Consider the following 14,304-nt stretch of genomic DNA (forward strand, 5'->3'; position numbering starts at 1 on the left):
GCTGGTCCTCAGGTGTGTTTGTTTCTGTCTCAGGTGAATCCTCAGGTGTGTTTGTTTCTGTCTCAGGTGATCCTCAGGTGTGTTTGTTTCTGTCTCAGGTGATCCTCAGCATCCTGGTGCCGCCCGCCATCCTGCTGCTGGAGTACAAGTCCAAGGCAGAGATGGCTCACATCCCTCAGAGCCAAGACGACCACCAGATGACCCTGGAGGACAGCGAGCACAACTTCCAGAACATAGCCGACGACATCCAGATGGTCAGACGTCTCTCTCTCTCTCTCCCATGTCTCTCTCCTGTGACTCTCCTCTCCCGTGTCTCTCTCTCTCTCCCATGTCTCTCCCGTGTCTCTCTCTCTCTCATCTCTCTCTCCCGTGTCTCTCCCATGTCTCCCGTGTCTCTCTCTCCCGTGTCTCTCTCTGTCTCTCCCGTGTCTCTCTCTCTCTCCCATCTCTCTCCCGTGTCTCTCTCTCCCGTGTCTCTCTCTCCTGTGACTCTCTCTCTCCCGTCTCTCTCTCTCTCCCATGTCTCTCCCGTGTCTCTCTCCCATGTCTCTCTCCCGTGTCTCTCTCTCCCGTGTCTCTCTCTCCCGTGTCTCTCTCTGTCTCTCCCGTGTCTCTCTCTCTCTCCCATCTCTCTCCCGTGTCTGTCTCCCGTGTCTCTCTCTCCTGTGACTCTCTCTCTCCCGTCTCTCTCTCTCTCCCATGTCTCTCCCGTGTCTCTCTCCCATGTCTCTCTCCCGTGTCTCTCTCTCCCGTGTCTCTCTCTCTCTCCCATGTCTCTCCCGTGTCTCTCTCCCGTGTCTCTTTCTCTCCCGTGTCTCTCTCTCTCTCCCGTGTCTCTCCTGTGTCTCTTTCTTTTGCTCTTTTTTCCTTTTCATCTTTCATCCATGCGGTGCATATGTCTGTCTTTCTATCATTTACATTTACGTTCAGTCATTTAGCTGCTGCTTTTATCCAAGCAACCAGTCAGCAGGAGGGAGGCCCCTCTGGAAGGTAAAGAGTTCATCGAGCAGAGTCCACCTTGAGTGCATAGTAGTATAGTCATAATAGCATCGTAGGTAGTAGTATAGTCATACTACTGTATCATTGTAGGTAGTAGTATAAACATAATAGCATAGTAGGTAGTAGGGATGCACCGAATATTCGGCAGCCGAAAATTATCGACCGAAAATGGTTAAAAAAGGCCCTTTCGGCTTTTTTAGCACCGAAAAAATATCACAGAATGTCAAAGAACAGGGTTACGTTCGTGTTGTTGTGATGACGTAATCAAAACGCGGCTAGAGTCGGCGGCTGGGTGGCGCAGTGGGCAAGGCGCTCGCCACCAACGCAGGAGATACTGGTATCGAGCCCAGCTCTCTGCGTTGCTTCCGGCTTGGCCGGCCGTCGTACTAACACAATTGGCAGTGTTAGAGGGTGGGAAAGCCGGTGGGTGGGTCCTGGTCGTTGTAAACAGCGACTCCTACAGTTCGGTCGGGGCGCCTGCTCAGCGAGGAAAGGATCTAAGGGGGGTAGTGTGATCCTTCCACACGTTACACTCTCTGTGAGAGTCCGCGCTGCCAGGTGAAAAGAAGCGGTTGATTGGCTACACATGTGTTGGAGGAAGCATGTGATAGCCTCCACTCTCCCAGACCGACTGTAGCGGGGAGGTGCGCATCGACCAGGAAGGGGATTGGGAATTGGCATAACGACTAACATTGGGATGGGAGGAAAAAGGAGGGGGGAAAAAGATAAATAAAAAATAAAAACGTGGCTAGAGTCATAACATAGATAGTACTATAGATATAGTAGCATAGTAGATATTAGTATAGTAGTATAGACATAGAGTAGTAGCATAGTAGTGTAGATAGTAGGGGTGGGAATCGCCAGAGACCTTATGATAGTATCGCGATACAAAATATATTGCGATACGCGATTTTTCTTTTTTTCACATTTATTTTATTACCTTTTTTCAACTGCAAAGTAAAACTGTCAACATGTTTTATCTAATAAAATAAAGTTCAGTCTGTTCATCTCACTTCAATCATTTTTATTGCAGAACATGGTATTTTCTCAAGCAGATGTAAACACTAATCTGTGTTGCATGTACCTGACAAACTGAACTGTTTGTATTACAGTCATATTCCATGTGTGTGTGGACTATTGTACTATTACAGGTATTAAAATGAACAATGCAACTTCCTTATACAAAAAAAAAAATATATATATATTTAAATTTTTTTAATGAATAATTAAATACCGACACTTGGCGTCCCTGTATCGCCACGCAAAGTATCGCGATACTACTACGTATCGATTTCCCCCCCCCCCCACCCCTAGTAGATAGTAGTATTGACTTTAATTTCCCTCTGTCTTGAGTTGACCTGGTTATTGTCTGATGTTTTGTTGTCTGTCTCGGTCTCTCTCTCTCTCTCTCTCTCTCTCTCCCCCCCCCCCCCCCCTCTCTCTCTGTGTGTCTTGAGTTGACCTGGTTATTGTCTGATGTTTTGTTGTCTGTCTCTCTCTCTCGCTCTCTCTTGCTCTCTCGCTCTCTCTCTCGCTCTCTCTCTCTCTCTCTCTCTCTCTCTCTCTCTCTCTCTCTCTCTCTCTTTCTCTCTCCAGGATGTGTTTAAAGAGGCCAGAGCTCAGGACCACAGCGAGGTGAAGACTGAGCCGGAGACACAGGTTCGCTCCAGGCGGCTGCCTCTCACCAGGAAGATCCACGCCTTCTACCACGCTCCCATCGTCAAGTTCTGGGCCAACACGGTGCATACACAATACACATACAGTATTATGTCTCTCTGTCTGTCTGTCGCTCCCCATGCGCTCTCTCTCTCTCTCTCTCTCTCTCTCTCTCTCTCTCTCTCTCTGTCTCTCTTCTCTCTGTCTCTCTCTTCTCTCTCTCTGTCTCTCTCTGTCTTTCTCTCTTTCTTCTCCGTCTCCTCTCCGTATGTCTGTCTCCCTCTGTCTCCCTCTCTCTCTCTGTCTCTCTTCTCTCTCTGTCTCCCTCTCTCTCTCTGTCTCTCTTCTCTCTCTGTCTCTCTCTCTTTCTTCTCTGTCTCTCTTCTCTCTCTCTGTCTGTCTGTCTGTCTGTCTCCCTCTGTCTCCCTCTCTCTCTGTCTCTCTCTCTCTTCTCTCTCTGTCTCTCTCTCTGTCTGTCTGTCTGTCTCTCTACCTCCCCCTCTCTACATCATGCTCTCTGTTTTTCACTCTCTCATGTTCTTGCTCACTGGATCCCTGAGGGCATGTGTCCACAGAGAGGCTCTGGCAGGAAGCTGGAATGAGGCACTTGTGTGGCCAGATGTTTCTATGGCAACAATGTTGACACATCATCATATCACCGTCCGTTCTGACCCGCATGGTGGGAGGGTGACCTGGTGGTCGTACTGGGGTACTGTCCTCCCTGTGATTGGCTGGCTGGTTGAGAAGTGACATTGATGTGACCAATGCCTTCATGAGAGGCTCCAACTTGTTCAACTTGAGGTGACGGGAGTAGGGATGCCCCCCGAAACCCGGTTCTAAACGGGAACCGGTACTAAATTAGAAAAAAACTGAGTATTGATAAGCTCCGACGTTATCGGTTTTGCTATCGGTACTCGAGAAATTATGGATTTTTTTTTTTTTTTTTTGGGGGGGGGGGGGAAACTGGCCTTTTTTTCTATATCTCCTCCCTCGGTCTCTCTCTGCCTGCGCGAGGAGCGGGCTGTGCTGTGCTCTTACACACACACACACACACACACACACACACACACACACACACACACACACACACACACACACACACACACACACCACACACACACACGCTTCAGAACAATTCTCAAGTTGTAGGCTACAGTACAGACAGCTCTGCTCTCATCATGGCGGACAGAACGAAACGTTCAAAAGTCTGGGTCTATTTGACTAAAGTCGATGCTGACAACGCTCGTTGCCACAAGTGCAACAAGACATTTGCCAGTAATGTATAGGCGCTGGTACTCGTCAATGTGGCCGGCGGGAAGCTAACGTTATTAGCCTGAGCTCCGGTAGTTGAGTTTCTCGAGTAGAGTAATGGCCGACATTCCGGAAGTAAAAAAAACGAATGAGAGCTTCCGATTGGTGGTAAGAACAGCAGAGGTGAGAAACCAAAAGAGAGGGACTCAAAGTGCAGGCACTAATAGGAGATGGGGAGCTGTTCAGAAGACAGGAACAACTACTAGACTCAATTACCAAATTCACTATAAATATATGGAACACAATAGTAAAGAAATACAAACTAGAAAAATAATCCAAGATACTGAGATGGATAACACACAACAACAAATTCAAACCAGGGATAGACGACCATGGGTTCAAAAGATGGGAACGGGGGGGGGGGGGGGGGGGGGGGGGGGGTATAACAGCAATATGTACAATGATAGAAGGAGGGGAGATGCAGACTCTACAAAAATTTAAAGAAAGATTCGGACTAGAGAATAGAGACCACTTTAGATATTTACAGATTAGAGATTACTATAACAAAGAAATAAAACAAGACGGAGACAAAGAACAGAATGGGATAATTAAGATAATGGTAAAAGCATATGAATGAAGGGGAGGGTTATATTGGCACTATATCAGGCAATAATGGACAGTAAGGAAATTACAACCTTGTATATAAAAGAAAAGTGGGAGATGGAATTAGAAACCGAGATAACGGAGGAAGAATGGTATAACACATGTAAGATACAACAATCAACCACAGGATCAAGGAACTGGAGGGAGTTTGGGTGGAAAAACATAATTAGATTCTTTATAACACCAGAAATACAGGGCAATTACATGCCAACACAGAAGCCATGTTGGAGAAAATGTGGGCAAGAAGTAGTGAACCACACACATATTCTGGGGATGTCAGAAAATAAGAAACTATTGGGAGGAGATAGGAGGGATAATAAATGAAATGGTAGGAATGAAAAGGAAACAAGAAAATAAATTGAAATGTAAATAAACAATGTATGGACCGATGAACACATGTCACTCCTTTTAATTTATTTTTGTCCCCCTTTTATTTGTCTTTGATGTTAAGCTTTTCTTTATCATAAATCGATCAATAGAGGCCGTATTAGATCCCCAGTTATCATATCATGGGGTATCATTGGAAAGCCACACTCATTGGCTACAACCCTGTGCAAAGATCTTCGAGATCGCCAAATGATTGATGGAGCTAGAGCCCCGGGAGTCGGGGGTGGTAATGTGTACTTTTGCGTACTTTGGGTCACGCCTCACATATCGGCATGTAACCCGAGAACCGCTGAACCGATTTTGTCACCTGAAAGGGCAATCGACGGGCAACAAATAGGGCTTTAATTCGATCTATATATTGTATTAAAATAAATGCACCCCGAGCACATGTGGGCCCTTGGATGTTAAGAGGTCAATGTTTTTAAATATTTTTTTTGTAGCCAAGAGTAAAGACCATAACCCTATCAAAAACAGTAGTCAAATTGTATATTTTCATTTTTACCAATGTTTTATATGTTTTATCGGAAATACAAATGTATCGTAAAATGCTAATTATCGTAAAAACCGCAAGAAATTACTAAATCCAGATTCAACCCTGCCATTGGAAAGAGGAGCATTTTCCCTATCCATAGATGTATGATTTGGCCATAATAAGGTCGAGGTCAAGTAGGGGTGGACGGTATGGTCTAAAATTTATATCACGGTATAATTTGAAGCATAGACGGTAACGGTATATATCACGGTATCAGTGTTTCCGTTAGAATAAATTTTTTTGCCTGATAGGCAGGCTATATAAAGAATGACATCCTCAAGGCATGTAGATTTATAATATTTTAACTTAAAACTAGGCTACTTTTGCGTATAAAGTCATTATATTCCAAATAAAATAAGTCCAGAGTCGAGACTCCGTGCTGCTCCCATTGCAAACAGCGGGGCTGGATTTTGCTAGAAGCATATGTAGCTGCAGAGCCGCAGAGCCAGTGGCTCTTTCAGGTCGTTCAGCCGTTTGTTGGGGGGGCGCTGTTGAGCGGGCCTGTGACCAGACCTGAAAGAGCCACTGGCTCTGCGGCTCTGCAGCTGCATGCTATTTCGCAAATCCACTGCTGCAGCCGTCCTCCCGTCGTTATCATAACACTACACACATATCATAATCAGGGTTTCCGTTAGAAAAAATTGTTGCCGGTCTCGGGGTCCGGTAGATTTTTATCTACCGGTCAAATGAGAGAAATTCCGGTCAGAGTTTATTGAGCTTAAAAACAACAGGCTATATAAAGAATGACATCCTCAAGGCATGTAGATTTATAATATTTTAACTTAAAGCTAGGCTACTTTTGCGTATACAGTCATTATATTCCAAATAAAATAAGTCCAGAGACTCCGTGCTGCTGCCGACTTTAAATCAAATAGACCTGTGTCTGTGGGCAGTCGGCCCGACATTAATAAACAGCAGTCTGTTATAATCACATTTATGAGCTAACGAATTCCGTTATATTGGACATTTGTATTAATTATATCAAGCGAAGAACTGAGAAATTTGGCAGAGAGACGGCAACATTATCGTGGGTTTGCGTGATGTATATCTCCACCTAGTCCCAACGACTTGGTGCTGGTCATAATGTCCGGTGAAAACAACTCCCTCCAAGCACAACTTGACCACCCGAACCGTACCAAAACAGGCCAAAATTAAATAGCCCATGCGACGAACGATTCATTACATTCGTTTCATCGTTGCTCCACCAAGCAGCCGGTCCAACAATATCAGCGCGAGCGCCGCAGTTAGTTTGCAAGAAGCATCCAGCTGCAGACCCGCAGAGCAGCTTTCCAGGTCTGGGGACCGCACTGTGCCAGCAAAGCTGGTGGGTTCTGTGGGTCTGCAGCTGCATGCCTTCCGCAAATCCAGCAGCAAGCTCTCGCTGAGCGAAGCAACGACAACAAACGCAATGATTGTTTCGTTCATCGCATAGGCCACCCAACTCCAGCCCATCCAAATACAATTCAAATAATCAAACTGTGCCCAGAGGGAACTATTTTCACCGGACACTATGACCGGAGAGATTAAATTTGTCGGACTTCAACAGATTTTGCCAGTCAAATACCGGTAATTACCGGCTAACGGAAACGCTGATCATAATGTTTACAGCAAACTGTAGTTGATCACCAGGTATGTTTTATTAACGTAGAATAATTCATATAAGAAAAACGATAGGTAAGATCTCTTACCTTTCTCCACTGGTTAAAAATGCCAGGAACTGAAATTGAAACTTGCTGTGCGCCGCGGTGATATGTGTTTATTATGAAATGACAATTGCGTGTTGACAGGCCCAGTGCGCCCACTGCGCGAAGCCTCCTAAATAACTTTTTCCAGTTTGCACATATCTATTATCTATGACTAATTCGATCTATTTTTAGGGGCAAATGCGATTGAAATAGTCGCGCTGTGGTTACATGACGTCATTGCTATTTTAGAGCTGCCCTACCGGTTACACGGTATAGTCAAAATCCATACCGTAGAGCAAATTCATACCGTTTATACCGTATACCGTTTATACCGTCCACCCCTAAGGTCAAGTTAAAGGTCAAATATGAATTTATAATTAAAGTCGATTATCATTAATTACTGTATCTACAAATCCTTCTGTTTAATCATCTTCCCGCGATTCATTTGCTTAGATTTTTTTTACACATGATCTCAATAAGGTGGTTATAAAGGCAATCATACGAACCGCAGTTGCCTTGAGGCTCCAGGTAATGCGTTGTTAGTCCGACACGCTCCGAATTGCAATCCAAAAAGAAAAGATGACGCTGGTCCAATGTACTTTCAAAACAAACAGGATTTATTGGGAAGCGAGTCACAACAGCCCCAATAGCTGCCTACCACTATAAAACAAACAAAAAGGGTTATGTACATGAACTTAAACTGTCAATCAAATCAAATGCGAATTGAGTGCGGTCAAAAACTATATGGTACCGCTCCACCTGGGCCTGCGTGAACTCTAAATTACCTGCCATGTTATAGGAGTGGTTAGGGGGAGCGTGGGAAAAAAGGGGAGTTGACCAGGTAAGTCTCCATCTTGGAATTCATTGACAAATATTATTAAACAAATAAAAACACGAATACCATAATAAACCACATTTCTAAGGGGGCAATAAAGTTACAATTTATCATCATAGGATTTGGCTCCTACAGTGGTGAATGAGCTCAGTGAGCATTTTCTCGTGCCCTGTATCAATTTTTTATCATCAAAATCATAAATCATAATTAATCATTAATTTATTCATTACAATTTACTCAGCCTAGTAACAGACACAATATTTCTGACACTGGAAATACATACCCCAGGTCCCTAGATGTTCCTAGATACCAAGAACATGCAAATTGACCTTGCAGAAGTGGAGCAATCTTCCATTTACTTAGGCATGTACCTTTAGGGCGAAAACGGTCTACAGATTAACAGGTTAAAAATTGCAAATAAAAATTTAAGTAAAAAAAGAAAAAAGAAAAAACAGCAGAGGTGGGTGCAAGCGGTGTGACGTAATTGGCAGAATCGACTGTCAATCAAAATAGTATTGTATGACTCCAACTTCTGCATCATGATTATAAAATAAAAACACACATGGTGGAATACCATAAACATATTTCTTGATGTTTCCTTTTTTTAAGTAAGTAAAGGTCTATGTTCATATCAGTGAGCACAATTTGTAACACAAAAAGAGAGACGTGTAGCCTATTTATTTATTTAATATTTTATTTATTCATTTTATTATTATTTTATTTGTTGCCATGCAACTGTTTGTTTGAACTTTTGCTGTAAAACAGTAAAAAAAAAAATTTTATCTTACATTTGTTAATTATAAAAAGTCTATAATTCAGACGCATTTAAAACATTGCTGCTGCTGTTGTTACTGCTGAAGAAATAATATTTATTTATATTTATATAGTTATATAAAAGAATAATAAAGTGGCGGCTAAGTGGCGCAGTGGGCAAGGCGCTCGCCACTAATGCAGGAGATGCTGGGTTTGAGCCCAGTTCTCGGCATTGCTACCAGCTTGGCTGGTCGTTCATACTAACGCAATTGGCAGTGTTAGGGGTGGGAAGCTGGTGGGTGGGGATCGGACGTTGTGGACAGCCACTCCTACAGGTCGGTTGGTGCGCCTGCGCAGCAGAATCGGGAAACAACGGGGGCGGCGTGTCCCTCCCACGCAGACCCCCGACAATGAGAGATTGCGCTGTACAGGTGAAAAGATGCGACGGCTGCCTCCTCGTGTACCGGAGGGGACACGTGATGCAAGGCTTGGTCCACATTGCAGCCGGCCTGTGGGAGGCATGGTCTAACAGCGTTCGAGACAGGGGAGGGTAGAATTGGACAATAGGAAAAATTGGGATGGGGAGAGAAAATGGGAGAAAAAGTAGATAAAAAAAATTATAATAATAATAAAGCAATGTTGATTCTGTTCTTAACACTTTGATCGCCATGGTTAAATTCATAATTTACCATCCCTAGCCAGCTCTATTTGTTTATGGAGAAGTTCCCCTTCTTTGCAGGGCTATAACTTTTTAAATTCTATTGCTAAATTGACATTATTATGGCCCATTCAATGTCCTATATGTATTGTTCAGGGTGTATCAATGTTATACTTTTTCATTCACATATTCATACTAAAATACGGTCTAAAGTATAAGTATGTTTTTATCGTTTTCTGCAGCTTTCTCCAGAACTTGATTTATAGCCCCAAATGCACTATATTGATGATGAAATACAGTTTGATAGCGATCTGTGCCAGATAAAAAATTTCAACTGGAGGTGGTTCTATAAGTTACTACTTATCATCTGATGTTGACCGGATGGGCGGGGGGTCGTTTATAATTCCGTGGGCAGCGTTAGATGATTCATCTAGTGTGGGTCATATGATCATCATAGCAGTTTATATCGAACACGGTAATAATACACGCTAAAACTCACCCCAGTCTCCTCGGGCCGTTGGGCGATCAGCATGGAGTAGACAGTTTTCGATTATGGGATGTTGATCCTGATGAACCATTTCCAGGTTGTATAATACTATATACGTCCAAATAACGTTGTTTATTGAGTTAGGGCGAGCGATTGATTATTCAGTGTGTTGAGATAGAGTCCTGCTATCGATCGCGAGTGCCCGGACGAAATATGGATGAGCACTTCCTGTTTGACGAGTCACTTCCTGTTGGCGATCTGCCGATCGGCCACCAGATGGCGCTCTTGAACCGCTAGAGAGTTGAGTGGAGCTCAGCTGTACATCTCAGGTCCCCGGAGGAGAAATATGATTTCGATCACAGATTTTTGAAATATTGATATCAAAGACTAGTTACGGCGTCTTCGGCAGAATGAGCATGGCTAGGAAAGACGTCCAAAGGCGTTTTCGGCGACCATAGTGTTAATTAATTGTTTTTTTTTCTTGCAAAATAAGCAAAAAGAACCGATAAGAGTATCGATAAAGTACCGAACCGTTAAGCAGTATCGATAAGAGTAGTAGTATCGATAGCGGTCTCTCTCCTGTGTCTCTGTCTCTCTGCCTAAGGCCTGTTCCTATTGGCTATAGCTGTCTCTTTCCTGTGTCTCTGTCTCTCTGCCTCAGGCCTGTTCCTATTGGCTATAGCTGTCTCTGTCACATGCTGGCCTCAGGCCTGTTCCTATTGGCCATAGCTGTCTCTCCTCTGTCTCTGTCTAACAGCGCAGACGCACCAGTCGCGCACGAAGGCAGGCAGGCGGGCGAGCAGCGCTTCACTTTCGCTCCCATGTTAACGGACGTAGCTGTGCCCACTGGCCGCAAGTGCGCGCGCGACTCGCGGGCTGGAAGCGATAGTTTTCGGTTGGATTCAGAGGCGTGCGCCACACGCATTTTCACAGAAATATCTCAATATCTGCATTATTACCACACATAGATGTTGTTCAACCAGCTAATGTGTCTGTATCTTTCCCAATACAAATAAACCATATTACTATACTTTTTCAGGAGTACAGTCACACTGATCATCATTCTAAAATGAATTCTAACATTCTAATTAATTATATAATAACTGGTTATACATGCAAAATGGACAATAGAACACTGGAACTGGAAATCGTAAAAAAAAATCTTCAAACGGGGACTGACTTCGCAATAGACTAGGCATCTACAGCTGTTCCAATGTAAATGTGCCTCCTCCTCCGTGCACTTTCGCCCGCTCTGAAGTCGGACTCTGTGTGCCCGGCCACGCTCGCTGTTCTCGCACGGAACCCGCGAGTGCCTGCGTGCGCGGCTGGTGTGTTTGCGCTGTAAGGCCTGTTCCTATTGGCCATAGCTGTGTCTCTCTGCCCCAGGCCAGTTCCCAGACATTAGCATGCAGGTGTAGCGTGTTGTTTTGCCGCTCTGGTCAGTCCTGTGGTCTGTTGATACCATCGGCCATACCACCAGGCCACATAATGAGGCTGTAGCTGGGAGCTTATCTCCACATCAGCCTCTCGCTGCTTCAGGCAACAACAATGACTAACCGCTGAGACGGAGCCTTAATGCACCGTTTTGTTTTTCCAACACCTGGGGTCTCACGCCGGGCGAGGGTTGGTTCTGGTGCCTCCTCTGGTCTCACGCCGCCCTGCCCTGCCCTGCCCAGCCCCGCCCGCCCGCCCCCCTGATGCCTATATGAACATTACAGTGGCTCACTTGACCTCTTCTAAAAACACCCCAGAGGGAGGGTGAGGGACGGCCCCTCTCTGGGACTGTGCTAAAAGCCTACACTGTACACAACTTTTCAAAGACTGACAACGGCTGAATTATTAATCAAAATCAAATATAATTTATTTGTAAGGCCCGACAACACACGTTAATGTCCCCAATGGCCGGAGACGTCTTCTTTAACACATTGGACGCCAGACCCTAGATAAGTCGGGTTAACTCGCCGATGCTTGAGCGCCAAACCCGAGAAAAGTCGGGTTTTCTATCGTTATTTCTTTTATTCGATATTCCCATTCATAATCCATCGAGGGAGCCTGTGTTATCATTGGTAATGAGTCTGAGATCGCAAATGTTCAATACTGCCGCCTTGCGGCCGGTATTGCACATCCTTTTAAACTCTCTGGCTTGGGCTGTGCGTCGATCTAAAAAGTCCGGTCCGGGTTGGATTGAGGAGAATCGAGCACTTCATGTTCTTTGGTGGATTATGTTAGCAACACGATCGACATCAATACTTGGAATGGCGATCAGATAATTGGAATATTCTTTTTTGAGTACATCCTAGTCAAGGTAAGGGCTATATGGTATCAATCTTGTGTTGATCCAAGAATCCTTTCACTGCGATCCAAGCGTTTGTGTGTAATGTGTGTGTGTAACGTATTCCGTGACGATCAAAGCATAGAAAAACGACACCCCCCCCCCCTTTCATGCATTCATGATGAAACATAATACCGATAATATAGCGTTGATTTCAGATTGATTGTTGATACAGGCGAGAAACGTCGCGGTTTCTTCTTTCAATTGAAATGCACGTATTGCTGCATAGCGTAGTTTTCTAGGATTATCTTTTTCACAAATTGAACGATAGATACTCTATGTCAAATGGGCAATAGTATTATATCCATAGCTATGATATATAATATAGTTTGAGCCCTGCAAACACTGCCATGTATTCCTATTCTTTAAAGCGGTGGCCTTCTTACCACACGGTACACAGCGATCTCTGGCCTCCAATGAGTTAAACAAGTCAAGAAGAAACATCACAATAAATCAAGAACAAAACAAAAAAACCATAAAGTCCAAAAAGATTTAAAATAAATGAAACACTCCCAGTCATACCCCACGCGAAGGTAAGGAAAAACTCACTAAAACCTAGCAATAGGAAAAAAGATTCTGTGTTTTTGTTTGAGAAATGGACATTTGTGAGATCAATGTAAATGTTTAGTGAGTGAACACTGGGGTATTGCCACTGGTTTCCCCAAACGTTTCGATTCCGATTCACAAGGTCCCGATTCGATTTCCGATGCTATAAATGGTTCAAGGAACCCTCTTAACACTTTCTGTGCCAGCAGGGGGAGCCAAAAATAGCGCTTGAGTGCCAGCGCTGTAGTCAATGGAGGGCGATCACATTTGCGAACGCATAAACTATCTTAAATTATGGCTAATGTGTCTATTATACGCCCGTCGCTTATCAATGACTTGTTTGCAGTCAACATTGTCGAAACGGATTGTTTTTTAATCGGTTAATTTTAGTTTTATACCATTTTGAAAACGCTCGTTTTTTTAAACTTCCAAAAAAAAATAGAAATATTCTGCAGGAATCGCGCTTTACTGTAATACACAAAACACAGTAATTTTTCGGCCTATTTATGAATCGTTTTCAAATAAACGCTTGATTATCGATAGTATATGTGTACTTATGCACGCTAGAGAAGCGGGCTGAAAAATCGATTATCTTATTTCCTGATCAGCACACACACACTCTCAGCCACACACACACATATGGGACACGCTGAGATATAGGTGAAAAGAGCTCTGATTATCCCAAGACTGGTAAAATAGATTCCTTACCTCAGATCAGATGTTCTCCAAAAAGATTATTCCAATTCCTGATCGCTAGGGGTGTAACGGTACGTGTATTCCAGGGTTTCCGTTAGAATTTTCTTTTGCAGGTCTGAGTGTCCGGTAGATTTCAATCTACCGGACAAATGGGATAAATTCCGGTCAGAGTTTATTGAGCTTAAAAACAATTGATAGGCCTATATAAAGAATGACATCATCAAGGCATTTATAATATTTTAACTTAAAACTAGGCTACTTTTGCGTATATACAGTCATTAATATATTCCAAATAAAATAAGTCCCTCGAGACTTCGTGCTGCTGCCGACTTGAGGTGTCGGTGGGCAGTCTGACCGACCTTAATAAACAGCAGTCTGTTATAATCACATTTTTATGAGTTAACGAATTCCGTTATATTGGACATTTGTATTAATTATATCAAGCGAAGAACTGAGAAATTTGGCAGAGAGAGACGGCAACATTATCGTGGGTTTGCGTGATGTATATCTCCACCTCCCAACGACTTGGTGCTGGTCATAATGTCCTGTGAAAATAATTCCCTCTAAACACAATTTGATTATTTGAATTGTATTAAAATAGGCTAAAATTAAATAGCCTATGCGATGAACGAAACAATCATTTGTTTCATCGTTGCTTCACCAAGCAGCCGGTCTAATAATGACATCCTGTTGTCGGCGCGAGCTGGCTGCTGATATATTTACGTGAAGCATGGAGCAGCAGTGTTTTTAGGTCCGGTCTGGAAACCGCTCAGCAGCGCCCCCACCCAACAGCTGAATTGCCAATGGCTGAATTGGAGTACTGC

General features: G+C 43.8%; 1 protein-coding gene across 1 annotated transcript in view; it reads left to right on the forward strand.

The window, feature by feature from the left end:
* trpm7 (transient receptor potential cation channel, subfamily M, member 7) overlaps positions 1-14,304 on the forward strand; it is a 175,455-nt gene that overhangs the window by 101,901 nt on the left and 59,250 nt on the right. The window contains 2 exon segments of the mRNA XM_084337584.1: positions 99-254; positions 2,596-2,739. Of these exon segments, the coding sequence (XP_084193710.1) occupies positions 99-254; positions 2,596-2,739 (300 nt within the window).

Source organism: Notolepis coatsorum, assembly GCF_963971535.1.
Source record: "Notolepis coatsorum genome assembly, chromosome: 20".
NCBI classification, from domain to species: domain Eukaryota; kingdom Metazoa; phylum Chordata; class Actinopteri; order Aulopiformes; family Paralepididae; genus Notolepis; species Notolepis coatsorum.